The following is a 26,261-nucleotide window of genomic DNA, read 5'->3' on the forward strand; positions in this document are numbered from 1 at the left end:
CGGTTGGTATTGGTCCGGCAACGTGTCAGCATAGTCTTGCATCTGCTTAAGGATGGCTCTGTTGTACTGAGTCATGTAAAGTTGATATGAAGCTATGCGTGAAATCAACATAGCTCCATGATAGACTTTCCGTCCAACACTATCTAGGAACTTGTTGTCCCTGGTAGGTGGGGTAGAAGAGTGTGGCTTAAGACGCTTGGCCTTCTTCTGCGCGGACTCAACCACAACAGAGCGATGATCCAGTTGAGGTTTTTGGAAACCTGGCGCTGACTGGACAAGGTAGGTGGAGTCAGCTTTTTTGTTAACTGGTGAAACTGATGAAGGAGATTCCCAGTTTTTCTTGAGCAGATCCACAAACACCTGGTGTATAGGGATGGAAGCGATGATCTTTGGAGCATCCAGAAATTGAAGAAGTTCCATCATCTGGTGTCTGTCATCAGCTTCAGATTGTAGTTGAAAAGGTACAACTTCTGACATCTCTTTCACAAAATTAATGAAAGATAAATCCTCTGGAGGAGATCTCTTTCTACTCTCTGTAGGAGATGGTGGCGAAGGCAAATCTGTGTCAGAAGATGTATCATCATCATCACCCCAGGTATCGTAGGGATCAAGTGGGGCTTGTAGCCCTGATGGACCTGGCTGAGGCTCTGAAGGCATCGATGGAAACCGAGGTGGAATCGGTGCCGTAGGTGGAACCAGAAATGGCATCGATGGCTTCGGTGCTGCCGATGGAATCGGTGCCTGGCGTGGAATGGATGGAATCGAAGGATATATCGGTGGAGATATACCAGAAGGCACCGATGGAACCACCCCGGAAGGGGGAATCCGGAACGGTGTTTCTCCTGCCGATGAGAATCCAGTCGGAGACGGTGGTGTTGTCGATGGCACTGGAATCACCGATGGAAGGGCCGTCATGAGCGCCTCCATGCGGCTCAGTAGCGGTGCTAGCGCTTGTATCAACGGCTCGGTGGCCGGTTCTCTCCTCTGTGGCGAAGCTGGTGCCGGTGTCGGTGCCGGGGGCGGCATTGGAACCGGTGCCGGAGACGGTGCCGATGGAGGTTGCAGTTTCTTCATCGCTTTCTCGATGGCCTCCTGGACCAGGCGGTCCAGTTCTGCCCGGAGACCAGGGGTAATCATACCCGGCTCGACGGGAGAGGGAGGCTGAGGCAGGGCCGGAGGGACCACCGTAACCGGTGGGATCACGGCCCCCTCACCCCGGGAGGGTGAGGGTTTCCTCGATGCCAGCGAACGAGACGTGGAGGATGTCCGGTCTGTTCGCGGCTTCTTTGTCGGTGGCTCGGCTTGAACAGAGGTCGATGGCTGTGGATCCTCGACAGGCCGAGACTTGTGCCGTCGATGGCGATGCTTTTCTGTCCGGTCCCCTCGCCCATCCGGGGAAGGAACGGGAGTCGACGGCCGAGAAGCGATCGATAGCGGACGGTCACCGGAGGGTTGACGATGATGGTACAACTTCGACGGTGCCGGTTCAGATGACGTCGATGCTATCGATGGCGTTGGGGTGGGTGCATGGAAGAGGAGCCCCATCTTCTCCATCCTGGCTTTGCGACCCTTGGGTGTCATTAGGGCACATTTGGTGCAAGTCAGGACATCATGCTCACTACCCAAACACATTACACAAACCCTGTGGGGGTCTGTGATAGACATAGTCCGGGTACAATCCGGACAACGGCGGAACCCCGTTGCCATGGCTTGAAGCCAAAATTTAGGCTGGGGATCGGTAAGTGCCAACAGGCCTCAAGGGCCAAAATCGACGGTAGTCGATGGAAAAAAGGCAAAAAACTTACCGGGTTCCGTAAGATGTCTAAAAATTTGTCGAAGGGAGACCCCTGAGGGGCAAATTTTCTTAGGAAACTAATTTCCAAATTCCTGTCAGGAACGTGGTTAGAGAGCTCCTTTCACCGCGTGGCAACTGCTGCGCGGAAAAAAGAAGACTGAAGGGAGACCCCTGCTGGCTGCAGGGTCAGTGCCTTGCTGGGCATGCCCAGTAGGGGCCAGTCAAAGTTCTGTTTAAACTTTGACAGAAGTTTTCCGTGGTGGGCTCCATCCTCGATGTCACCCATTTGTGAGGACTACCATCCTGCTTGTCCTGTGAGAAAATTATATATAAAGCCTAGTAGAAGATGTCACCTTTTCTGGGTAAAGAGCGTCTCCTGGCTCTCCCAAACTAGTGAATCAGCTAAGCAAGTTCTCGGTTGGAGATACTTCAGTACTAGAGATCCTTTATCAGTGTGAGATTGGTCCTGCCTTCAGCTCTCAGCAGGTAATCTGACAAAGGTAGAGTTTGTTGTGGTTATATGCCCTTTGGGATAGGATATGCACTGTTTGGATTTCCTGAAATATTGACAAGCTAATGATAAAAAAACAAAAAAAATACTTACTGTGTATGTTCTCTGGACCATTCTAAAATGGTAAATTCTTATGTTTTGTGCATATTCTCTGTTTCTCATATGTGTTACTGTGTGACTACAATCTAAAATATTCTTTAAACAATCCATAATCAAAATAATCTGCAGTAGTAGATTAGAGATTTCTATACCAGCAAAATCCACAACTTCCTCTTCGACGCAAAGGCCCTGTTCTCATACGTCTCAGCTCTTATAAAACCCTCCCCTCCCTCCATCGCAGATGACAAAGCTCAATCTAAGTCTAACGAACTGGCAACTTTCTTCGAAAGAAAGATCTCCTAGCTCCGCTCATTCTCTCGAATACCCAACCTCCCCCTCCCTACACCCCCCCCCCCAATGGCCTAAATGCAAACTTCAATACCTTCGAACTCACATCATCCCTAGAAATTGAATCTATCCTCAAGAAAATGAAACTCTCCTCGCACCCCTCAGACCACATCCCTACTAAACATTTACTCACCATCCCAAGCACTATCTACAAACCACTAGCAGAAATCATAAACTGCTCCCTAACACAAGGCTCAGTACCTGATCCTCTGAAACTCGCCTCTCTTAAACCACTTCTTAAGAAACCCAACCTGGACCCAGTGAACTTCCACCCCATAGCTAACCTTCCCTTTTATCGCCAAACTAATGGAGAAACTGGTCAACTCACAACTCTCGGACTATCTAGATAATCAGAGGATTCTCTACCCGGCTCAGTACGGATTCCGGAAAATCCTTAAACACAGAATCCCTCCTTATCTCTCACAGACAATATCCTCATGGGCTTAGACAAAGGTCAATCATACCTACTGGCACTACTGGATATTTCAGCTGCTTTTGACACGGTAAATCATTCCACTCTCATAAACAGCCTTGCTGACAGTCCTCAACTGGTTCAAGTCCTTCCTGATCAATAGAAACTACAAGGTCAAAATAAGCAACAAAGAATCCCATCCCTTTAGCTCTTCACATGGAGTACCCCAAGGATCATCCCTCTCTCCCACCCTCTAACATATCTGCTACCCCCTCTGCCAGTTCCTCACAAATCTGAAACTAACACTTCATTTACGCCGACGATGTTCAGATATTGATCCCCATAACAGAATCCATCCCAAAAACCCTCAAATTCTGGAACAGCTGCCTACACTCCATCAACCTACTCCTCTCTAGCCTCAACCTAGTCCTAAACACCAACAAAACTGAACTCCTCCTCATTTCCCCCAACAACCATAACTCCCACCTCAACAACCTCACTACAGCCTCAGCCTCTACAACCCAAGTGAGAGATCTTGGCACAATACTAGACAACCGACTGAACTTTAAGAAATTCATTAACAAAACCACAAAGGAATGCTTCTATAAATTACAGGTCCTGAAAAGGCTAAGACCACTCCTGCACTTTCACGATTTCCGCACAGTTCTACAAGCCATCCTATTCTCAAAAACAGACTACTGCAACTCACTACTCCCCTTGGCCTTCCTGCAACTTCAACCAAACCTTTGCAGATGCTCCAGAACACAGCCACAAGGACACCAACCAATTCCAGTCAAAGAGAACATATTACGCCTATTCTCAAGAATCAAAATGGCTTCCCATCAACTACAGAATCCTTTATAAGTCCCTGACCATCACCCACAAGACCATCCACAATCAGTCCTCACTCCAGCTAAAAATCCCGCTCCATGAGACCTACCAGAGAGGCCTATAAAGGTACCCTCCAAGTCCACGCTCCACCCCTCCATAATGAAACGCACCTTCTCCACAGCCTGACCTTATCATCGGAAACCACTATCCACAGAATTACGTCAGAAACAATGCCCGCTTACATTTAGGAAGAACTTAAAGACTTGGCTTTTCAAACAAGCCTTTCCTTAATCCGAGGCGGCATTAAAACCAACCTTCGATTCTGTCATCGGTTCAGTAACATGCTGTTATCAGGCTTGTATATGCCACTATCACGATTTAATATCCGCTGTAATTAAGCCCCAAGCACCTCCACTACACCTATACATATCCTCTCCCCCCCCTTCCGCTCAGAGCTACTAACCTGACAGCCCTGCTCCTTCCTAAGAAAACTAAGCTAAGTTAATTTCAGAGCAAATTTCTAATTATCTTTTTGCTAGGTTTACTTAAATTATTTTTGATTACTCCACCAGTTATTTGTAACTTATTTTGATTATCTTGATTACTCATCTGGTTATTTGTAACTTTCCCAGGTTAAGTTTGATGTAAACTGTGTGATAAGACTTTTGTCCTGAACGTCTGAATATTAAAAGTATGTAAATAAAATAAATAGTATAAATGAAAGCAATCATAATTCAGATGGAAATACTGTTAAGTCACTGTAAAGGTATCTGTAAATACTGTATGCAATTCTATAATATACTTAAAATTTTACTGGGGGCCTTTTTTTCGCTTGTGGTGACAGTGTCCCCGAGTTATAGGATTTTGGGCGGTGGTTTTCTCTTTTGCTCATAAGCTGTTGGGGACTCCTATAAACCATTCCCTTGAATCTGTGTTAAATTTGCCCCTCGACATAAAAGTGCATAAGAGGATTTTGTTTCATCAAATTATGCTTTCTGCCTGATGTGCCCTGGCTCGCAGATGGAAATCAAGCAAAGACTAGATAAGGTACATCTTTTATCCAAACAGCTGTTAAAAATCAGACACCCGCTAAGTATTTTAAAATCTGGAACCCTTGGTTAACGAAACGTTTGTCATGCCTGTAAATTTCTTCAGTGATGTTAACTCGTTTTGATGGTCCTTTAAGATTTTTTTGTATGCCATTTTATTTAGTTGAAGGTAGTCATTTTGACATGCCCAAATAAACCAATATATATAAAATAAGCACAAAGTGTACGTTTGAGGTGTATAGGGAGAGGGAAGTGAAGGGGGGGGGGGTTACTGATGTACATCTGTAATACTATGCGCTGACTAATACAGTACAGTGTTTTTTTTGTAGGACAGTTTGCTGTGTGTTTTTTTTCTTGACTATATTATGTATTATTGCTATTTGTTTATAATAAAATTACAATTTGAAAAAAAAAAAATTTTATTGAAACTAATCTGGGTATGTGCCAAGTGTTTTCAGTTTCAGCTGATGCAGCCAACCAAGGTCAAATTTTAACTCAGTATACTAGCTGGTTTTAAGTAGTGATCTTATGCTTTTAAGCAAGTCGTGCTTCCATTTTCTACTCAGTACTGCTCATGACCTTGAAGCTTGCAGGCTTCAAGTTGGAGAAATGGAGGGCAGTGGGGGAAACTTAACATCTTTAAGCACCACTGTGTGTATGTTATCTTTTCTAAGCAAAAATATACAGTACTCCCACAAGTTATGTGCCAGTCTCGTGCACATTGATGGAGTCTAAATTGTACTTTCTTTATACAAAGGGGGAGAAAAAAGTGGGGCCCTGAAGCACAAACTGTTTTCTCAGTGACAAAATTATATGCAATCTTTTTAAACAAATGAAAGTTTTTTTCTCTCATAGTAGAAAATTATAACTAATACAAATCTGTTGCCAGAGTATATGGTCAAAGTGATTAGTATAGCAGGGTGTAAAAGGTTTTGACATGCTTCTGAAGTAAAAGTCTGTAATACTTTAGCCAGATAGCTTTCTTTAGTTTATTGCTGTCCTTGGGATCTCTATGGGATCTGCCAGGTACTTGCAACCAGGAGTGACCACAGCGAGACAGAATCCTGGGCTCAATGAATTTTGGTCTATCCCAGCAAGCATTTCTTATGTTCCTATTATTCACATCTCCTCTGTACCCAAGGGTTAACAGGAAAATGTTAGCTCATTCTGTTGGGCAGTTTGCTACCTGATATTAAGATATTCTTGTTTTACGTTCTATACCAACACCTAAAATGGTGGAATTCAAGTATGTCTGAGACTCAAAAGGATACTAACTAGAGAAAAGGCGGCCACATATCTAAGATCTGCAACTGCACAATAAGCAGGACACAAAGGGAAAATTAAGTGCACAAATTTGTTTCAATGGTAACACCATTTCACTTCCACCACATATGAACCAATGAAACCTACCCTTATAATTTCTAGATCAGGAGTTTGTAATGAAAAGAACCAACTTCATCAAAATATGTGAACCTGTCCTAGAGTATGCCAAAATGATTTAAGTTCTCACCAAACTGACTTCCAGAAGTCCTTCTAGAGACAAAACTGCTGCCAAAAGTTTGTCCTCCATCACCATTTTCATTATTTCCTGCAATTAAAAAAGGATTAGACTGGAAAAAAAAAAAAAAAAAGACTCAAGCCAGTATACTAGCTCAGTATCCTCTGAGCTGGCCATGGGGATGCTACCAAGCCCACAGTCACAGCCCCATGAAAGGAGTCTCCGACTGCTGTACCATGTTGACACCTGATACATGCATACTGGGTTAAGGAAATAACCAGTCTGTGGTCCTCAGGTAAGAACTGTTCCAGTGATTGCTGAGCTAGATGGGAAGGGAAACCCTAGGGAATTGTGACAGGCTCATGGAACCATGGCCCAAAAGAGACTGGCTCCAAATGAGCTGGAAGAAACTGATGCCTCGCTCATGCCGGCTTTTTTTTTTGTTTTAGAAGAGAGGATTTGCATTCAGATAACAACCAAAAAGGACTGAACTTCACAATCTGGGTAAACAAATAAGAGTGGGGGTAGCTTGCTTATTACGGCGGTTACTACCCTAAACCAATTAAGCCTGATAGCAACGTTGCATATGCTTTCAAAGTGATGTATCTGCTTCAACGGTAGGGAGAAGTGAAGAAAACAGGATTTACATTCAGACATCCATCCAACAAGGCATCGATCTGTGCAATCTGGGTAAACAAGCATCAGGGTAACTTGGCTTATAGTTAAGGATTACAACCCGTAACCATAAGCCTTATGCTCACCTTTGATGCAACTCCAACATTACTCTCTGCACCAATTACAGGGGACGGCAAGAAATTTGAATCAAACAGTTACCAACAAGAGCCCTGAAGTTGGTGGTTGGTGAAACAGATAAGTATGGGAAAATAAGTGTGGAAGCTTGCTGAGCAGACTAGATGGGCCGATTGGAAAACATAGAAATGACGGCAGAAAAAGACCAAACTAGAGCTTGAGGCATGTTACACAATTCAGGTACTGAGGTTACTTCCCTTTCCAAGAGGATTTACAATCTTACAGGCCAATACAGTAAGGTCATGGGAAAAACGGGCACACAGTGTTGAGCGCCCACTTTCCTAATGCTCGTGATATTGTATTTAATAGAGGGGCACACTAAAAAGGAGGTGCTAGGGACAATAGTGTGCCCCTAGCGCCTCCTTAGCAGCAGAAGCCCAGGAGAGGTGGCTGTCAATGGGTTTGGAAAACAGACGCTCAATTTTACAAGTGGCTGTTTTCCAAACCCGTGGCTGTGCACATGTTAGGAAAGCCTGACCTGCCTGCACACTTTTTAATTTTTAACCTTTTGGTTCCTCCACCTTAATATCTCCACAACATGAAGTCAGAGGATGTATAGAAAAGCAGTATTTTCTGCTTTTCTGTACACTTTTTCAGGCTGCTCAGAAATGAACGCGTGCTCTTGGGCACTTGCTAATTTCTGCGTGCAAAGTATGTGGAACCGGCGTTTTTTTTTTTTTTTAACTGTATCCTGGGCAAACAGCTAATATCCTCATCAAAATGCATTGGCATGTGATGAGTACTATTAGTTTTTTCAGTTTTTTGTTTTGGGGGGGGGGGGGAGGAGAAGGGTTGGACTTATTTTGGATGCACTAAACCTCTTATTGTATAAGGGGTAGTGAACATGTCCAAAACGCACGTCCAGTCCAGGTTAAACAGTGTGCTCAGCTCAGCGCACTTTATGGTATCGGCCTGCAGGTTATACCTGGGACAATGGAGGATAGAGTGGCTTACCCAAGGTCACAAGGAGCATCAGTGGGAGAAGAATTTTAACCCTGGCTTCTCTGGTTCTACACTTGCTGCTTTAATCACAAGGCAATTCCACTCTATTGATCAATTTCTCAACACTACTGACAAATGTTTCTAAAAATCCGGATATGACCATAAATCTGCAAGGATCAGAAATTTCGAATGACTGCTTAACTAAGGCCCACATATATAAATGGAGAAATTACTTTCCTGATAATTTAGCTTTTCTTAGTGTAGAAAAATGGACTCAGGACCAATGGGTACTGTGCTCTCCCATTGCAGATGGGAGACTGAGTCAGATTTCAAAGCTGACTTCACTCTACATATATACCTGTGCAGTAAGCTTAGCTCTTCAGTATTCTCCTCGAAAAGCCACTGTGGATATATGTTTAAGTAACTTGATTAAACTTGGAATGGTTTGCACTGATTTTCATACTGGAGCCCATCAGTGCACTCAACCAATTAATGCCGACAACTGACAGGCTGTAGGTGTCTTGAACTAGGGGTAGGCCATGGCTTACACGTATTTGTTTAGTCTTGAGGTTTGCTACCAGAGGTTCTCGTTTTCTGGGGCAGCCGTGGACAGGACGCTGAGTCCATCTGTCTACACTAAGGACAACGAAATTATCAGGTAATTTCTCCATTTTCTAGCGTGTAGCCAGATGGACTCAGGACCAATGGGATGGGAGGCTGCCCGTGGCCCACTTAATGCTGCCCTTGCGAAGGCTGCGTCCTCCTGGGCCTGAACATCCAGGCGGTAGAACCTGGGAAAGGTGTGTATGGAGGACCACATCGCCACTCGGCCAATTTCGGTGGGCGACAGTAGCTTGGTTTCCGCCCAGGAGACTGCCTGGGCCCTCATAGAATGAGCTTTAACCTGTAGAGGTAAGTGCTTTCCTGCCTCTTATGAAGGCCGCCTTGACTACTTTTATCCAGTGGGCTATGATCGCCCGCGATGCCGCTTCCCCTTGTTTCTTCCCGCTGCGAAGAATGAACAGGTGGGCCTGTTCTCGTGCACAGGTTCCGATCTTCAGGTATCTGACTAGGAGTCTGCCGACGTTTAGATGACGAAGGAGACGTGAGTCTTCAGAGTCCTTATGTTCATCTGCAGATGGTCTCGAGATGGTTTGGTTCATGTGAAACCACTTTTGGTAAGACGGAGGAAACAGTATGCAGTTGTATAGTTCTAGGCGTGAACCTAAGGAACAGTTCCCGACAGGATAGTACCTGAAGTTCGAAGGTGCAATGAGCTGAACCACCAAGGATGCAGTCTTCGATGTTAAGAGACATGGTGACAGACCACGTGTTGGTCTGAAGGAAGCCCCCCCCCCCCCCCCCCCCCGCGCTAGGAAGTCTAATACTAGGTTGAGATTCCATAGAGTTACCGGCCACTTTAGGGGTGGTCGGAGTTGTTTAACCCTTTTCAGGAAGCAGGACACATCTGAATGGGTTACTAGACTAATGCCATCCACTTCGGCTGCGAAGCCGGTCAGAGCGGCAGCTTGGACCTTGAGGGAGTTGAGCGACAACCTCTTCTTCATACTGTCCTGCAGGAACTCCAGGATCTTGGGGTTTGGCTGTCCACGGGAGAATCCCGCGGTTCTCACACCAGGCTTCGAATACTCTCCAGATCTGTATGTAAGACAATGTGGAGAACTTGTGTGCTGGGAGCAGGGTGTCAATCATGGCCTTTGTGTAACTGCGATTCTTCAGGCTGGTCCTCTCAAGGGTCAGATCGTTAAGGGAGAGTTGATACTGATCTTCGTGGAGCATCGGGCCTTGCCGGAGAAGGTCCCTGTGTGAAAGTACACACAGAGGGTTCCCTGCAAGTTGCCAGGGGATGTGGTTAGTGCAGTTAGTGTAGCTGGGTTTAAAAAAAGGTTTGGATAAGTTCTTGGTGGACAAATCCATTACCTGCTATTAAGTTTACTTAGAAAATAGTCACTGCTATTACTAGCATCAGTAGCATGGAATAGACTTAGTTTTGGGGTACTTGCCAGGTACTTATAGCCTGGATTGGCCATTGTTGGAAACAGGATGCTGGGCTTGATGGACCCTTGGTCAGACCCAGTATGGCATTTTCTTATGTAGTCTTATGTATAAGTAGTCTTCGCATGTCTGTGAACCATGGTAGTCTTGGCCAGTCCGGGGTGACTAGTAAAACTAGTCCCCTGCGGTGCGCTATCTTGCGGATGACCCTGCCCAGTAGTGGGCATGGGGTGGGGGCATACAGTAGGACTTCCTCTAGCCAGGTGTGGACGAGAGTGTCGAGTCCCCAGGATTGTGGTTCTAGTCTGTGGCTGAAGAACCTGGGAACTTGGGCATTGAGCCGGGTTGCCGGTAGATCCAAGGCTGGGAGGCCCCAGCGATTTACTAACAGTTGGAAGGCTATGGTAGACAAGTGTCCATTCCGCCGGGTCTAGGCTCTCTCTGCTGAGGTAGTCTGCTGAGATATCATCTTTACCCGTGAAGTAGGAGGCCAAGATCCCTCGTAGGAGTGTCAAGAGTGCATCTATCTCCAGAGACACCTGCTGGCTTCTTGGTTCCTCCCTGGCAGTTGATGTAAGCCTCTGTTGTCGCGTTGTCCGACAATATTCTGATTGACTCGCCCTGGAGTCTGTGGCTGAATCGCAGGCCTGCTAGCTTGACTGCTCGAGCTTCCAGGCAGATTATGTTTATTTATTTATTTATTTATTTAAAAGTATTTATATACTGCTTTTCAAACAGGGTATCTTGTCAAAACGGTTTACAATAAGAATAAAATAAAATAAGTGAAAAGAGCTTAAAAAAATAATATAAAAATACATAAAACTGATATATACCTTAAAGGTAAAATAAAATATTAACAAAAATGGCTAATAATGGAGCTGGGCCAGAATTCAAGTTGTGATCAGGAAGGGTAGCGGGTGGGGGGGGGGGGGGGAGGTTTGGAATAAAAGGAAAAATGAAATAAAGTTATGGGAGTTGAGAAAGATACTAGGTTGTGGAATGATGTTGAGTTGTTTGTGGAGGAGTATTGAATGCCATTTGGAAAAAGTGTGTTTTTAATGATTTTTTGAATTGTTGAGGGTTGGATATTAAACGAAGTGGGTTGGGTAGTGAATTCCAGAGAAGAGGGCCTGCTACTGAGAAGGCCCTTTTTCTGGTGATATCTAGTCTAGCCTGTCGTGGGGAAGGAGTGTCAAGTAAGTTTTGAGTTAGTGATCTTAGATGTCTTGCTGGTTTATAGATACGGAGTAGTGAACAAAGCCAAGTGGAAGATGGGTTATTTATTAGACCGTGAATGATAGTGAGGATTTTATATTTTATTCTGTATTTTATGGGTAACCAATGAAGAGATTGAAGGATAGGTGTAATATGATTTCGAATAGGAGTACCTGATAGAATACGAGCTGCACTGTTTTGAATAATTTGTAAGGGATGAATTATAGAGTCGGGGAGTCCTAAATAGAGAGCATTACAGTAGTCTAAGCCAGAAAAAATTAAAGATTGGAGAATAGTTCGAAAATCTTGGTGAAAAAGGAGGGGACGAAGACGTTTAAGAAGCTGTAACTTATAGAAAGATTTTTTTGTTATAGAGGAAATGTGTTGTTTCATTGATAAATCTGAGTTTATGATAACACCTAGATTTGTAGCGAATTGTGTAATGGGAATAGGTGATCCGTTTATAGACCAATGTGAGGGTGGACCTATGGAAGTGTCTGAGATGGATGTTAAATGGACAATTTCAGTCTTGGATGGGTTCAGTTTTAGACGGTTGTGAGAAAGCCAAGAGTTGATGGTAGACAAGTAGAGAGAGACCATAGATAATGTATTAGACCAGGATGTTTTGTAGGGTACTAGGAACTGAATGTCATCTGCATAAATTCTGAATTGTAGGTTGAGTGAGGAGAGAATGTGACAAAGAGGCAGGAGATATATATTAAATAATATAGGAGATAGTGAGGAACCTTGTGGAACACCAGATGAAATTGTGTAAGATTCGGAGGAATGATGGTTAAAGTTAACTTGTTGAGGACGGTTTGTAAGAAAAGAAGTGAACCAGTTTAAGACTGTACCTGTGATGCCAATGGATTTGAGGGCGGAGATGAGTATGTGATGATCTACAGTATCGAAGGCTGCGGAAATATCTAAGAAAACGATGATATAGTCAGTGTAAGAGTCAAAAGCACGGAATAGTTTGTCAAAAGTTGCTAAGAGAAGAGTTTCTGTAGAGTGTCCTTTTCTAAAGCCGTGTTGGTTGATGTGGAGAATGTTATCTGATAGAAATTCGGTTAGCTGGCGAAGAACTGCAGATTCAATTACTTTGGCTAGAGAGGTGAGTGTGGCAATAGGTCTATAATTGTTGAGATCTGTTACATCTTTTGTTTTTGATTTCATGATAGGTAAGATAGAAGTCTTTAACATATTTGGAAAATGTCCTGTTTCTAGGGATTGGTTAACTAAAGAACAGAGGAAAGTACTGGCGTGTGGACCAAGGGCTTTAAAGAAGGCACCTGAACATGGATTTTCAGGAGAGTTAGATGGTTTCTGCTTGTTAATTATGGTGAGTATGGTGTCTTCAGATATGGGAAAAAATTCAGACCACTGTTCATTGATGTCTTTGTTAGTAATTGAGGGGTAAGGTAATTGAGAGAATTCTTTGGAAATATTTGTTACTTTTGTTTTAAAATGGGTAGCAATTTTATTACAGAAAGTATCGTCATATTCTGTAAAGTTGTTACTTTGAGGGGTAGTTAACTGTTTTACAATGTTAAACAGCATATTAGGATTCCCGTTAGCTTTGGAGATTTTGTTTGCATAATAATGTTTCTTAGCTTTATCTATTTCTTTATTGTAACGGTGGAGTGTGGAATAGGCGGCATTTTTTGTTTCGGAGGTTCGATTGCGTCGCCATTTGCGTTCAAGTTCTCTCAGAAGTGTTTTGAAGGTTTGTAAGGATTTTGTATACCAGGGGGAGGATGCTTTCTTTTTGTTATTGTTAGGGAAAATTTGTTTGAGGTGGGCAATGGTATCCAAAGTAGATAAGATAATATGGTTCCATTTTTCTACTGAATCTTCTATGGTATCTGAAGTAGTGTGAGGTAGGGTAGGCGATATGGCTTCTATGAAGGAGTCTGTACTAATGAATTTTCTTTTGAATATCTTAGTGTGTTTTTCAGATCTTTGTTTGTTGTGATGTATGTTAAGGGAAGTGTGAATTTTATAATGGTCTGACCAGGGTATAGGTGTTATTGTAATATCGTCCCAGATGGGGGTAGCAAAGAGAGAATTGAAAAATACTAAGTCTAGTATTTGGCCTTTAGTGTGAGTAGGGGGTCTTTACAAGTTGTTCCCAGCCAAGACCTGACATAGAATCCATAAATGAGTTTGAGAGCATAGTAAAATTATTGATATGTATATTGAAATCTCCAAGCAAAATAGTTTTGGTTAAATCTATGGGAAGAGTTGCAATAGTTTCTATAAAATTGGAAAGTTCTATATTAAGACACCCAGGTGGACAGTATATGATGCCAATGTTTAGTAAAGTGGTAGTGATAAGTAGAATTTCAAAGGAACCAGAGATAGTGAGTTGCTTTTTCACTGGTTTCAGAGATGATTTGATGATGGCTAACAAGCCTCCCCCTCTGCGATTTATTCTAGGCTCAGAGATGGCAGTGTAGCCATCTGGGGTTAGATTGTTTACAGTAACTATGTCTGCACTGGTTAACCATGATTCGGTAATTAAGAAGAAATCTGGTTTGTTTGTGTGAATAATGTTCAACAGAATAGGGACTTTTTTTCGCACTGATTGTGCATTACAGAGAAAGAAAGACAGAGTAGTGAGTATAGTGGTGCATATAGTAGACATAACAGGTATAAGAGTCCGATTGAGATATTTCTTGTTATTGCTGGTATAATTTTTTTTCGGCTGTGTATGCATATTTAGATAGTTTCCTTGTCCAATGATTGTAGGAATTTCCATTGCGGATGGAATAGATGAGCTGATTTAAGAAGGTAGCTTTGAAAATGTTAATCGAAGGGCGAAACGAAGGGCGAAACGAAGGGGCAAACGAAGGGCGAAACGAAGGGCGAAACGAAGGGCGAAACGAAGGGCGAAACGAAGGGCGAAACGAAGGGCGAAACGAAGGGCGAAACGAAGGGCGAAACGAAGGGCGAAACGAAGGGCGAAACAAAGGGCGAAACAAAGGGCCAAACAAAGGGCCAAACAAAGGGCCAAACAAAGGGCCAAACAAAGGGCCAAACAAAGGGCCAAACAAAGGGCCAAACAAAGGGCCAAACAAAGGGCCAAACAAAGGGCCAAACAAAGGGCCAAACAAAGGGCCAAACAAAGGGCCAAACAAAGGGCCAAACAAAGGGCCAAACAAAGGGCCAAACAAAGGGCCAAACAAAGGGCCAAACAAAGGGCCAAACAAAGGGCCAAACAAAGGGCCAAACAAAGGGCCAAACAAAGGGCCAAACAAAGGGCCAAACAAAGGGCCAAACAAAGGGCCAAACAAAGGGCCAAACAAAGGGCCAAACAAAGGGCCAAACAAAGGGCCAAACAAAGGGCCAAACAAAGGGCCAAACAAAGGGCCAAACAAAGGGCCAAACAAAGGGCCAAACAAAGGGCCAAACAAAGGGCCAAACAAAGGGCCAAACAAAGGGCCAAACAAAGGGCCAAACAAAGGGCCAAACAAAGGGCCAAACAAAGGGCCAAACAAAGGGCCAAACAAAGGGCCAAACAAAGGGCCAAACAAAGGGCCAAACAAAGGGCCAAACAAAGGGCCAAACAAAGGGCCAAACAAAGGGCCAAACAAAGGGCCAAACAAAGGGCCAAACAAAGGGCCAAACAAAGGGCCAAACAAAGGGCCAAACAAAGGGCCAAACAAAGGGCCAAACAAAGGGCCAAACAAAGGGCCAAACAAAGGGCCAAACAAAGGGCCAAACAAAGGGGCAAACAAAGGGGCAAACAAAGGGGCAAACAAAGGGGCAGGCCCCTTCGTCGCGCGGCGCCCAGGAGAAACGCTGCGTTTTAAGCAGTCGTCGCCCCCTGATGATGTCAGGGCGGGGGCGTGACCTTGCTCTCGGTCCGACTGTGAGGCGTGGGTTCCAGGCAGGATAATGAGGTAAATGTCCAGCGGGTTCCAGCAGAATAGCAGAGCTCTTAGATGGTAGTAAAAGAGCAGCGGAGGCCCAGGTTCCATTCCACCTCTTTCTTGTTCCATTGTCCCTAGGCCGTCAGTTCCTGACAGTGGGTTTCCCCACCCTCACAGGCTTGCATCCGTGGTGAGCAAGATCTGGTTCGGTGGGGATAGGCTCTGCTTAGGTGGTCTTCTTGTAGCCACCATTGGAGTTGAGCCCGAACCTCTGCTGGTAGTTTGAGGTGAATTGAGTAGTTCAGGGACAGTGGATTCCATCATGACAGTAGGGAGCGCTGGAGTGGTCACGTGTGGGCCCTTGCCCATGGAATGACCTCCGGGGTTGATGTCATGAGGCCGAAGACTTGAAGGTAGTCCCGTACCGTGGGGCGTGCATTGGTCATCAATTGTCGTGATTGTTCCATCAGTTTCCTTCTCCTCGGAAGGAAAACTTTGTTCTGTGTAGTGTCGAACCGGGGGCCCCACCCCGGTACTTTAGTGACAGAGGGCTGTAGACCACTTTTGTTCATGTTCACAACCCATCCGAGCTCCTGCAGTAGGCTATTGACTTTGCTGGTCACCTGTCTGCTCTCCTCCGAAGGCTTTGCCCTGATCAATCAATCGTCCAGGTAGGGATGTAACAGGATCCCTTCCTTCCTCAGTGTTGCCACCACGACTACCATAATTTGGTGAAGATCCTGGGGGCGGCTGCTAAGCCGGAGGGTAGCACCCGGAACTGGTAATGGTGACCCAGTATCGCAATGCGCAGAGTTTCCATGCGGAAGCATGGTATCCGTAGATGACTGATGACGTTCATGAGATCCAAAATGGGTCGGAATGACCCTTCCCTTCTTGGAAACAATAAAATAAATGGAATAGCACCCAGTTGTTTGCTGGGGTGTGGGCACCAGAGTTATTACCTTCAGAGTGAGTAGTCTTGTTAATGTGGTTTCTATTACCAGTCTCTTGGGATGGAAGTGGCAGGGTGATCTCTAATTTGTCTTGATGGATGCCGTGGAATTCCAGAGTACCCATCTCGATGATGTTTAGGACCCTTTTGTCTGACGTTATCTCGACCCATCTTTGGTAGAAGGCGGCATGTCGACCCCCTATGGATTCTTCCTGTTGATGGGCAGGTCTCTTCTCGTTGTGGAGTATGGAACCTGCCCCCGGTCCTGCTCCCTTCTTCGTGTGTCTGCTCCAAGAGGACTGGGTCCTTCCGGAGTGGCGAAGTACCTGGAACTGTGCATTCCTGTAGGGTCTAAGCGCTGCGATCCTCTGCCCTTGGTCCTTCTGGGGGAGGAATGCTGGGGTCTTTTACCTCTATCTTCCGGTAGTCGGGGCACTGGAGATTCTCCCCATTTGCATTTGTTGGCTAGCTTCTCCAATTTACTCCCCAACAAGAGATCCTCGTGAGATTTGCTTTAGAGGTCGTGTCCACAGACCAATTTCATAGCCATAGATGTCTTCTGGCTGCTACTACCAAGGCAACGCCTCTGGCTGAGGTGCGCATTAGGTCTGAGCTTGTGTTAGTGAGGAAGGATGCCGCAGATTCCATAGTCTTTCCGACTGTATTTGCGTCTCTTGAGACGAGTAAGCAGGCACGTGCTATCAGTGCGTAGCAGGAAGCAATTTGCAGTGTTATTGCGTTGAAGGCCTGCTTAAGGATGGACTCCAATAGTCTGTCATTCAGTGCTGCTCCTCCCTCAACAGGAATCGTTCTTCGCTTTGAGACTGCACAGACCATAGCATCAACTTTCGGGAATGCAGGCGCTCCTTGGCCACAGGTTCCAGCGGGTATAGGGCTTCCAAGGACCCCCCCCCCCCCCCCCCCCTTTTGAAGTTGGCATCCAGGGCCTTAAATTCCAAGTCAAACAGTTCCAGGATGGCTTTCAACATAAGAAAATAGCATGAGGCCTTACGAGGGGAAACCAAGATATTCCTCTTTGGTTCCGCCATAGGGTCGGTGCCCAGAATGCCCCGCATCTTCAGAGTCTGAAAAACGAGGTAATTCGTCCTTGTGAAAGAAGTGAAGCATGGTTCAGTATGGTTCCATTCCTGGAGGAATTTCTCCTTCTATCAGGAGTCACTCACATCACTGAGGTATCTGGTTCTTGGTTAGACGAGGCCTGTCTCAAGGCATCCGAGTAGTGCCGGGAGGTTCTTGTGCTTCCGGCCTGGGTTGAGCCTGGTGTGCAGCGGGGGCTGTTTGCAGCCCTTTGAAGAATTCCACCCAGGAGAAGGTCCCTGGGTCCATGTTGACCCCAGGGGTGGAGTAGGGTCCCCAGAAATGTCCTCCTGTACGTAGGTCTGGGGAGCTATTGTCAGTAGTTCTGGACCCCTCCAACAGTGGGGGTCCGTTCCCCCTGGGCTTCTTCGTACTGCGGGCACAGGAAGGACTTCAATTCAGTCTGTGTGGCTCTTATGTGGCAGGCTGTGCAAGGAGAGGGCCTTCTTAGACGCCAGTGCCATTGAATTAATATGTAGGTGCATAAGTTTCACCGCATGTGAGCATTCATGCGCGGCCATAGATATGCACCTGGAGTGCGCGCGGCTCGGTTGTGTGCACTGCTTTGTGTGCAGCTATACGTGCGACTATGGGATGCACACAAGTTATGTGCATCGGCTGCCGGAATATCCTGCGCATACTGCTAAGGGGAAGGGAAGATGGCACCCCCCCCTAAGGGTCCACGTGTGTGGACCCTTGCACCGGATCAGGTCCTAGCCTAATCAAGGCTGCTCAACACTATCAGTGGTGTTTTTTTTTAACTTGCTGGAAGCAGTGTCAGAACGACGATCCGAGTTCTGAAGACCAGAGACCTAAATTTAAAGTTTCCTTCTTACCTGGTCTCGTCGCTTACCGCTTGTGCATTGGACGGTCTTCTAGCTGCGGGGGGAGAGGGTTTTACCTTCACCACTGCGCTCTGATGTGAACCCGCTGCCTTTCAGCCACTCTGGGGGCTAAGTCCACACCAGAACCAACGTACATCTCTGAGGGATATCTGAGATCACCTCGGCATGTTCAGCTGGGGGAGAGACCCTTAAGTTTCAATGCAGGAGAGCGGGGCTCGATCTTCTTAAAGGTAAATTTCTTTTTGCAGTAATTGTTAACACTATTACAGTGTGTGGAATAGTGTCCGCGTCTGCTAAGGAGACGGAGAAATACTGAAGAGCTAAGCTTACTGCACGGGTATATGTAGAGTGACGTCAGCTTTGAAATCTGACTCAGTCTCTCAACTATCAGGAGGGCACAATACCCATTGGTCCTGAGACCATCTGGGTACACGCTAGGAAAATGCAAATGAGTAAAAGGAGTAGCTCGTCTTGCTGCCCTCCACTGTAGCTGAAAAGTAATTTTAGAGCAGTGTGCAATGCAGTAGATAATACTTTAAATTTGCAAAAGACAGTGAAAGATGTTTGCTGCTGCAAAAAAAAGATTTATCAAACTCCATAAAAAATCCTGCAGTGCACAAATTTTAATGATTTTTTTTTTTTTAAACACTAAGCAGTAAGGATAGCCAGAATCAAAATGATTTAATCCATATAAGGCAAAAATCAAAGATAAAAAGCAATTTAGGTAAAGATTAAATATGATTTCTATGCCAAAGATGTAGAAAATGAAGTTTTAATTTTCATTTGAGGATTTATATGCTGCATTGTGCAGCCAACGTTGCTTCAATGCATTTTGTAAATTTTAAACTACAGCTAAAACAGCACAGAAATGCAAACATTCACATCTTCTCACCTCACAGCAATTCCTATACAACTTCTAAAATGTGATACAGTAGAAAATACTAAAGAGTAACAATGGACAAAAAATTGAGACAAAGGCCCACAAACAAAGCAACAGAAGAGTCCAAGTTAGAATTCTGAATAATCTAGCTACCACCATAGCTTTAATAATTCTGCATTCCAACAAAAACTTACTTCTCTGGCCAAATCCTCCACGTCCCCCTCTACCACCTCCAAACCCTCTTCGTGCATCGCTGTTGGTATTTTCTTCTCCAAAGCCTAGAACGAAGCATAATATTACAACTTAGAACTACTCCCCTTTTCACTTGTGAATGCAAACTAAGAAGAAAAGTTAACCAAAGTGCAAGCTTTAAACACCTAAAATAGATGTTAAGGGAAAATATTTTAAAGTACTGTTTTTGATTAATCAGTTCATCACCATTGTTCGCGGTTATTCCATTTACGTGAGCACAGGAGTCTGATCAAGACAGCCAATACAGCTCAACACACCTTTTCCCAACTCAAATGGACAATATTGGAACAAGTTTTGCAACATTCTCGCGGCGGCGATATTCACCGTCAATTGAATTACTGCGAACAATGGTGGATTTTTACCCTCTCTGCGCAAGCACCTAAAAGTTTAAATGAAAGCATTGAGTGGTCAATGTTGTGAATTCTCTTTGGTGGTATTCATTTTGCTTCTGCTCCATTGGTCAGTTCTACATCTGTCAGTCAGTTCAAATTAAGTCAGAAAAATGGCCGATCTTAGCTCAGGTAAAGCCGAAGTTCAGTAGAGGCTGAGAAACGAGTCCTGACACTTGAAAACGTATGTAATTTAGCAACTTAAAAAGTTATACTTTTCTAATTTGGGAATTTAAAGCAGAAACATGTATTTCTGTTTCACAGAGCATAATTTAAAAGCCACCCCTGAAGAAGTGCACGAAACACGAGCCGTGTCCGGTTGGGCGATTCAGAAGTGCTGCTTTCTCCTTTCAATAAGTGCCAGTGTCTTTAAAATCTTTAAAAGTTAAAATAACTAAAAGCCATTTAAAATGTTCAAGTTTATATCGATTTAGCTTGGAAACCAATGATTACAATTTCACAGCCTTTTGCCAAATAGGCTGTAAGTTAAAGCTCAAAAACAAGCCAAAACACAAAAGAAAAAAAGAAAAAAAAAAGCATGAAAGAGGCAACGCTGAAAAAAGTGGTGTCATGGCTAGTTGAAAGTGAGTTAATACTGAATGTTATGAGGTTTTCCAAGTTTTTTCAATAAGAGCATTAAGCATCAATACTACATCGGCTTCTAATATATGACCGCTCAATACTCCAGCACCCCCGACCCCCATCCCCCCAAGTAATATGGAGGGAACAGAGCAACTGCTGTCCACTTGTCTCCTCTGGGATCATTCCTCCCTTCCCTGTCCATGTCATCAGGCAGCATACAGGGAAAAAGCAGGGGTTGCTTTCTGTGTAACAGGTGTTCTGAGGACAGCAGGATGTTAGTCCTCACATGGGTGACATCAGTGGATAGAGCCCAGCACAGAACTTTGATCTCAAAGAATCTACAATTTTCAAATATGCCCTATTGAGCATGTGTATCTGCAGTCATCACCCTGCCCCATAGGCAGAGTTCCTCAGTCCATAATATAGCTAATACATGGCGAAATTAACTCCCAGGGGAAGCAGGCAGGTTTTCTGATGACTACATCCTGCTGTCCTCGGACAACACCTGTTACAGGTATGCAACTCTGCTTTCTCCAAGGACAAGCAGGATGGTAGGCTCACATGGGTGAATCCCAAGTTATAGGCTGTCTGAGCAAGATAAGCGGGAAACCACACTGTACTGAAAGCACCTCCTCTCTCGCTTTGGTCTGTGAGGTAACTGACCCACAAAGGGGTCTAGGCACGAAAAGAGTTGGGTTATACAAACAGAAAACAATAGAAAAGGCTGACAAAACCCCACTGCGTAGTAGAGATACTTAAGGCAGGGAAGTGATGCGAGTGCCAGAAATAAACAGACTCTGCTTCATGGAAAACGTTACAAACAGGCTTTCGGTTCAGTAAATTGTTTCCAAATGTTTGAATGTTATAATATGCTAATGTTCATTGTTTAATGTATCGCCCCCCCAGCGAAAGTTTTTGTTTCAATGTAAACCGGTGTGATATGTATTCTTTACAGGAATGTCGGTTATATAAAAATTCAAAATAAATAAACCCTAACCAGGATACAGGAAAAAGTCTAGAGATGTGAACAATAGGACTCTTGGATAAAGATGGCACAGTTTTCTTCAGTGTTACAAGACAACCGAAAAACTACCTGGGGCTCAAGAACTCCCCAGAAAGAAACTGCGGTCCACTGACATATGAAGGAAGGACAGAATGCCTCTGCAGAAGTGTGCCCATATTTGGCTATTATGCATAATAGGCAGAAACCCCAAGCAACACTTGGAAAAATAATCAGCAACAGTAGCAGGGTCTGTGACAGACTCCACGTGCCAAAGCACCAAATAGCTGACCAGCATCAAGAGTTTCAGGGAATGAAAGGGAATTCCTGAATGGGATCACTAGTCTAAACCCTGGAGCAAGGAGATACCTTAGGTCTGAAGCTCACTCACTGCACCGTCAAGGGCAGGCTATCCATCCTATCTACAGAATAGTTCAGGTGAGCAGGAAGACCCTATGGGCAACCTAGTGAAGTGAGAAAAGTGAAAGGCAGTATTGACCAGAGCTTGGTGAAAATATAGGGAAAAAGTGATGTATCTTTCCCTGCAGGTATACCCTACCATGAATGTCTTAGCTTTTCCTCCCCTTCCCTCAATATTCCAACCAGAAGTTGGAAGGAGCTAAGAACACAAGGAGGCAGACTGCCAAGGTAAGCACAAGTCATTGGGCAGTATAATAAACCCAAGCAAATAACTCACTGCCTATTCCAGTAGGGATTTACCTGCTGAGACAGAGCCCTTAGCCTACTTGTAACAGCTGAAGCTGAGAGCAAATTCTACAGGGAAGAAATCAAACACTCCACTAAGACAGGAAGCCAGAGTGCCACAAACAAACTCCTGTTAAACAAGATTTCTTCACCAGCCTGGAAACCCTAAAAGGCGACCTTGGATTGCCATGAAATTGGCTTAGGTATTAGTACCTCAGGCATAACATACTTCCCAAGGAAGCACATGGTACAGTAAATGGAATTGTTGCATGAACCAGGACTTTCCTGTCTGCAGACATAGTTATCCCTAAAATGTGGAAGTATAGCTTGCAAGCCACTGCAACCAAAAGAGCAGCACCTCTGTTACAGGGTCCCTCATCCCCCAAGTCCCTCAGCCATGGATATGGTGATCGGTTGAAAGGCATACTTAGATGGATTGGAACCCTTCTCACTGAGGCGAGAATGACTAGCAATAGTGGTCCTTAAAAATACCCATTAAGTTCAGGAGGTATCAAAGAGGACTCCGATGGGAGAAACCCCTAATCTTCACCAGGGAGCTACTCTTGAAAGGCTCCCTCATGAAATAGACCTGTTGTGCCTTAGGACGACCTAAGGTTGGAAAAAGTAAAATAGATACAGGATGTCCAAGTATGTTTAAAAATGTATTAATAAAGGTAGCCTGACGCCAGCCGAGTTTCGCCCCAAGTCGGGCTACTTGTATTAATTAAAAAAATGATAAATTTTTAAACATACTTGAACATCCTGCATCTATTTTACTTTTTCCAACCTGATGGCTTTTATAGATCACCTTCCTTCTTGTTTTTTTTAGGACGACCTAAGGAAAGAACTACCACTCGACCGGCTCTCAGATACCACTAGGCACAGAAAGTGACCACCAGTCAGAAACCATGATACGCCTTCTCCAGGAAAGAGAGACGAGGGACACCCCTTGCAGGGGTGGACAACCAGGCGCCAAGAGGGGAACCCGTAAAAGTTGTCCTGGAACCCAGTCAAATCCCTTCCTTCCTAAAGGGACAGGAAAGCAGCAGGAATTAGGGCCTCCCGATCCTGAAAAATTAGTCAACTCTCCTGTTGACAGTCAAGACACATCGCTGAACGTCAGAAGCAAACAATCTGCCACAGGCAGCCATCCTCAGATGGGGAAGGGCACCATAGTAATCAAGGTCAGTCATCTTGGGGGTCTGTGATAGACATGGTCCTTGGGTACAGAGGGAATCGCTTAAAACCAGACGTGGCCATGTCAAGACGAAAAACAGAAAACAATATTTTAAAAAAATCAATGGCAATGGGCATCAAAGACAAGCAGATACTGAAGCACCACCGCCATGGGAAATAAACCGCAAAAGGAAACTTACTAATAAATGTCGAAAACCCTTATTAGGAACGCTACAGGAAGGACTGAGAGGGACCCGGTGTTCAACACATGAAGAAAAATATCATTAAGCGAAAAAATGGAAAAGTTTTCCAAAAGAGGCCAAAAAGGCCACAAGAAAGCTCAACAACCACAATGCTGCAGCTCTACAGAAAAAGAGAGTGGAGGGACCTCACATGGACAAGTGGTATAGGGTATGTTGGGCATACCTGGTGTGGCAAATCAAAGTTCTAGAAACTGATAAGTTTTCCATGAAGGGGCTCCATCTGATGTCACTCATGTACGAAGACCATCAGTCTGCTTGTCCACTGAGACCTTGTCGGTACTTTTTTTTTTTTTTTTTATATACTACAGATTGACTCTGTACCCAGCCAGTTCTTACTCCTGAGAGAATTCTAATATTTTAAAAATCTGCAAAGTTCTCTAGAGTTTGTTCAGATAAAACAATATAATTACTGTTTAAAAAATCTGAATGACTCTTCTGTATTGTATGATAAATTAAATTTTTTATGCAGCTTTCCCATAAGACCCAGCCTCTCTAGATTGTTCTTATCCACCCAAACTCTTTCCTCCATGGCTTAAAGCCCTTCCCAATGCTTGATCTTGCCTATCTTTTAGGCCAATCCCCCAAGTTGGCTTGCTTCCTCCCCCATCCTCCCCAAGAAGGCTCTCAGCTCACTAAAACCCCTAGGTTCTCATTACCTGCCTCCCCCTCCCTATTCTCACCCCAGCAAGGCTTCCTAGCTTTTTCTGTCTTCTTCTTCTCTCCCCCTGAAACTTGATTCTGGGAAGGTGGGCAGAGAACACTTCCCCCTCCCCCAGTTCTCTTCTCACCCAAGCATGATCCCCTAGCTTTGTCAACCCTCTTTCCCCTCCCTTTTAGCAAGACCCAAGCTTTCATATCTTCCCCAGAGGTTCACTGTACTTTGCTCAATCTCCACCAGAACCATATTACTCCCTCTTGTTCGGGCCTGCAGGCCACAACCAATGCTGCAGGCTCATCTCTTCTCTTCTGGCCAGTATGGGCCAATGCCGACTCCCAGCCTTTTTCCAGTCTATACAATCCAGCCCACTGCTGCTCCTTTCTTCCTTCCAGCTCCCAGACACTATTCCTTCCTCTCTTCATGCCCACACAGACCTCCACCGCAGCTTCCTGGTCTCTATGACTGACTATAATGGGGTAAAAGCAGAATTCTGCACAACATAGAATTACCCAAGGAGTAGCAATATGAATAGCAGACATTAGCTGAAGAATGCAAAGAATCAAGTACATCTATTTATCTTGCAAAAAAGAATTCAAAAGAGAATTCAAGCTATACAATGAATTGGGAGCTGTCATGCTATTGTACAACACAGAAGAGCTCCAGAGTTGTTTGATATTATACAAGAATCATATTCAAGCTACAGAACTATCCAGATGTTTCCTGACCTTTAGAAAAAACACACACCCCTGATGATATATACCACAGACAATTAACTGTTTAGATTAAGGTTCTTGGAGTTACCAAGGCAACTAATCTATGTTAGAAAAGTAAAGAAAAGCAAAAGAAAAATGAAGCCTTTCTGGTTCTCAAAAGAGGTGGCTGACAAAATAAAGGCTAAAAGAACAGCGTTCAAGAAATATAAAAGATCCCAAAGGGAGGAGCACAAGGAAGAATATCTAGTAGAACTGAGGGAGACAAAGTAATCAAGATGGGAAAAAGTCAAGCGGAAGAAAGGATTGCCAAAGAGGTAAAGAGAGGTGACAAAACATTTTTCAGATACATCAGTGAAAGGAGAAAAGTCCAAAGCAGTATAGTAAAACTGAAAGATGAAAAGGATCAATGTTTGGAGAGAGATGAAGAAATGGCAGAAATATTAAACAGATACTTCTGTTCAGTGTTCACCAAAGAGGACCCTGGCAAGGACCGTCGCTAGTTAACAAGAAAATAGAGGGGAATGGAGTAGATGTAACTCCATTTACAGTAGAGAATGTATGGGAAGAGCTGGGGAAACTGAAAGTGGACAAAGCCATGGGCCTGATGAGGTTCATCCCAGGATACTGAGGGAGCTCTGAGATGTGCTGGCGGGTCCGCTGTGTGACCTGTTCAATAGATCCTTAGAAACGGGAGTGGTGCCGAGTGATTGGAGAACAGCAGTGGTAGTCCCCCTTCACAAGAGTGGGAACAGAGAAGAGGCTGGTAACTACAGGCCGGTCAGCCTCACCTCAGTGGTGGGAAAAGTAATGGAGTCATTGCTGAAAGAAAGAATAGTGAACTATCTACAGTCAGGAGAATTGCTGGACCAGAGGCAGCATGGATTCACCAGGGGAAGAACCTGTCAGACAAATCTGATTGACTTTTTTGTCTGGGTAACCAAGGAATTGGATCGAGGAAGAGCGCTTGATATCATCTACTTGGATTTCAGCAAGGCTTTTGATACGGTCCCGCACAGGAGACTGGTGAATAAAATGAGAAGCTTAGGAGTGAGTGCAGAGGTGGTGGCCTGGATTGCAAACTGTTGACGGACAGAAAACAATGTGTGATGGTAAGTGGAACTTACTCTGAAGAGAGAGCGGTGTTAAGCGGAGTGCCGCAGGGATCAGTGTTGGGACCGGTCCTGTTCAATATCTTTGTGAGCGACATTGCGGACGGGATAGAGGGTAAGGTTTGTCTTTTTGCGGATGACACTAAGATCTGCAACAGAGTGGACACGCCGGAAGGAGTGGAGAGAATGAGACGCGATTTAAGGAAGCTTGAAGAGTGGTCGAAGATATGGCAGCTAA

At 44.6% G+C, this 26,261-nt stretch overlaps 1 protein-coding gene across 9 annotated transcripts in view; it reads right to left on the minus strand.

Moving 5' to 3' along the window:
* The window catches only part of DDX4 (DEAD-box helicase 4), a 429,564-nt gene that overhangs the window by 251,675 nt on the left and 151,628 nt on the right, over positions 1-26,261 (minus strand). For 8 of the 9 annotated variants that reach the window (XM_029577088.1, XM_029577062.1, XM_029577068.1 and 5 more), the window contains 2 exons: positions 19,371-19,454; positions 6,556-6,633 (listed from right to left, as the gene is read on the minus strand). In XM_029577088.1, coding sequence (XP_029432948.1) covers positions 6,556-6,633; positions 19,371-19,454 — 162 coding nt within the window. The remainder of the gene's footprint in view (positions 1-6,555; positions 6,634-19,370; positions 19,455-26,261) is intronic. The other variant, XM_029577077.1, reaches the window with a different exon arrangement.

This window comes from Rhinatrema bivittatum, chromosome 1 (genome assembly GCF_901001135.1).
Source record: "Rhinatrema bivittatum chromosome 1, aRhiBiv1.1, whole genome shotgun sequence".
NCBI classification, from domain to species: domain Eukaryota; kingdom Metazoa; phylum Chordata; class Amphibia; order Gymnophiona; family Rhinatrematidae; genus Rhinatrema; species Rhinatrema bivittatum.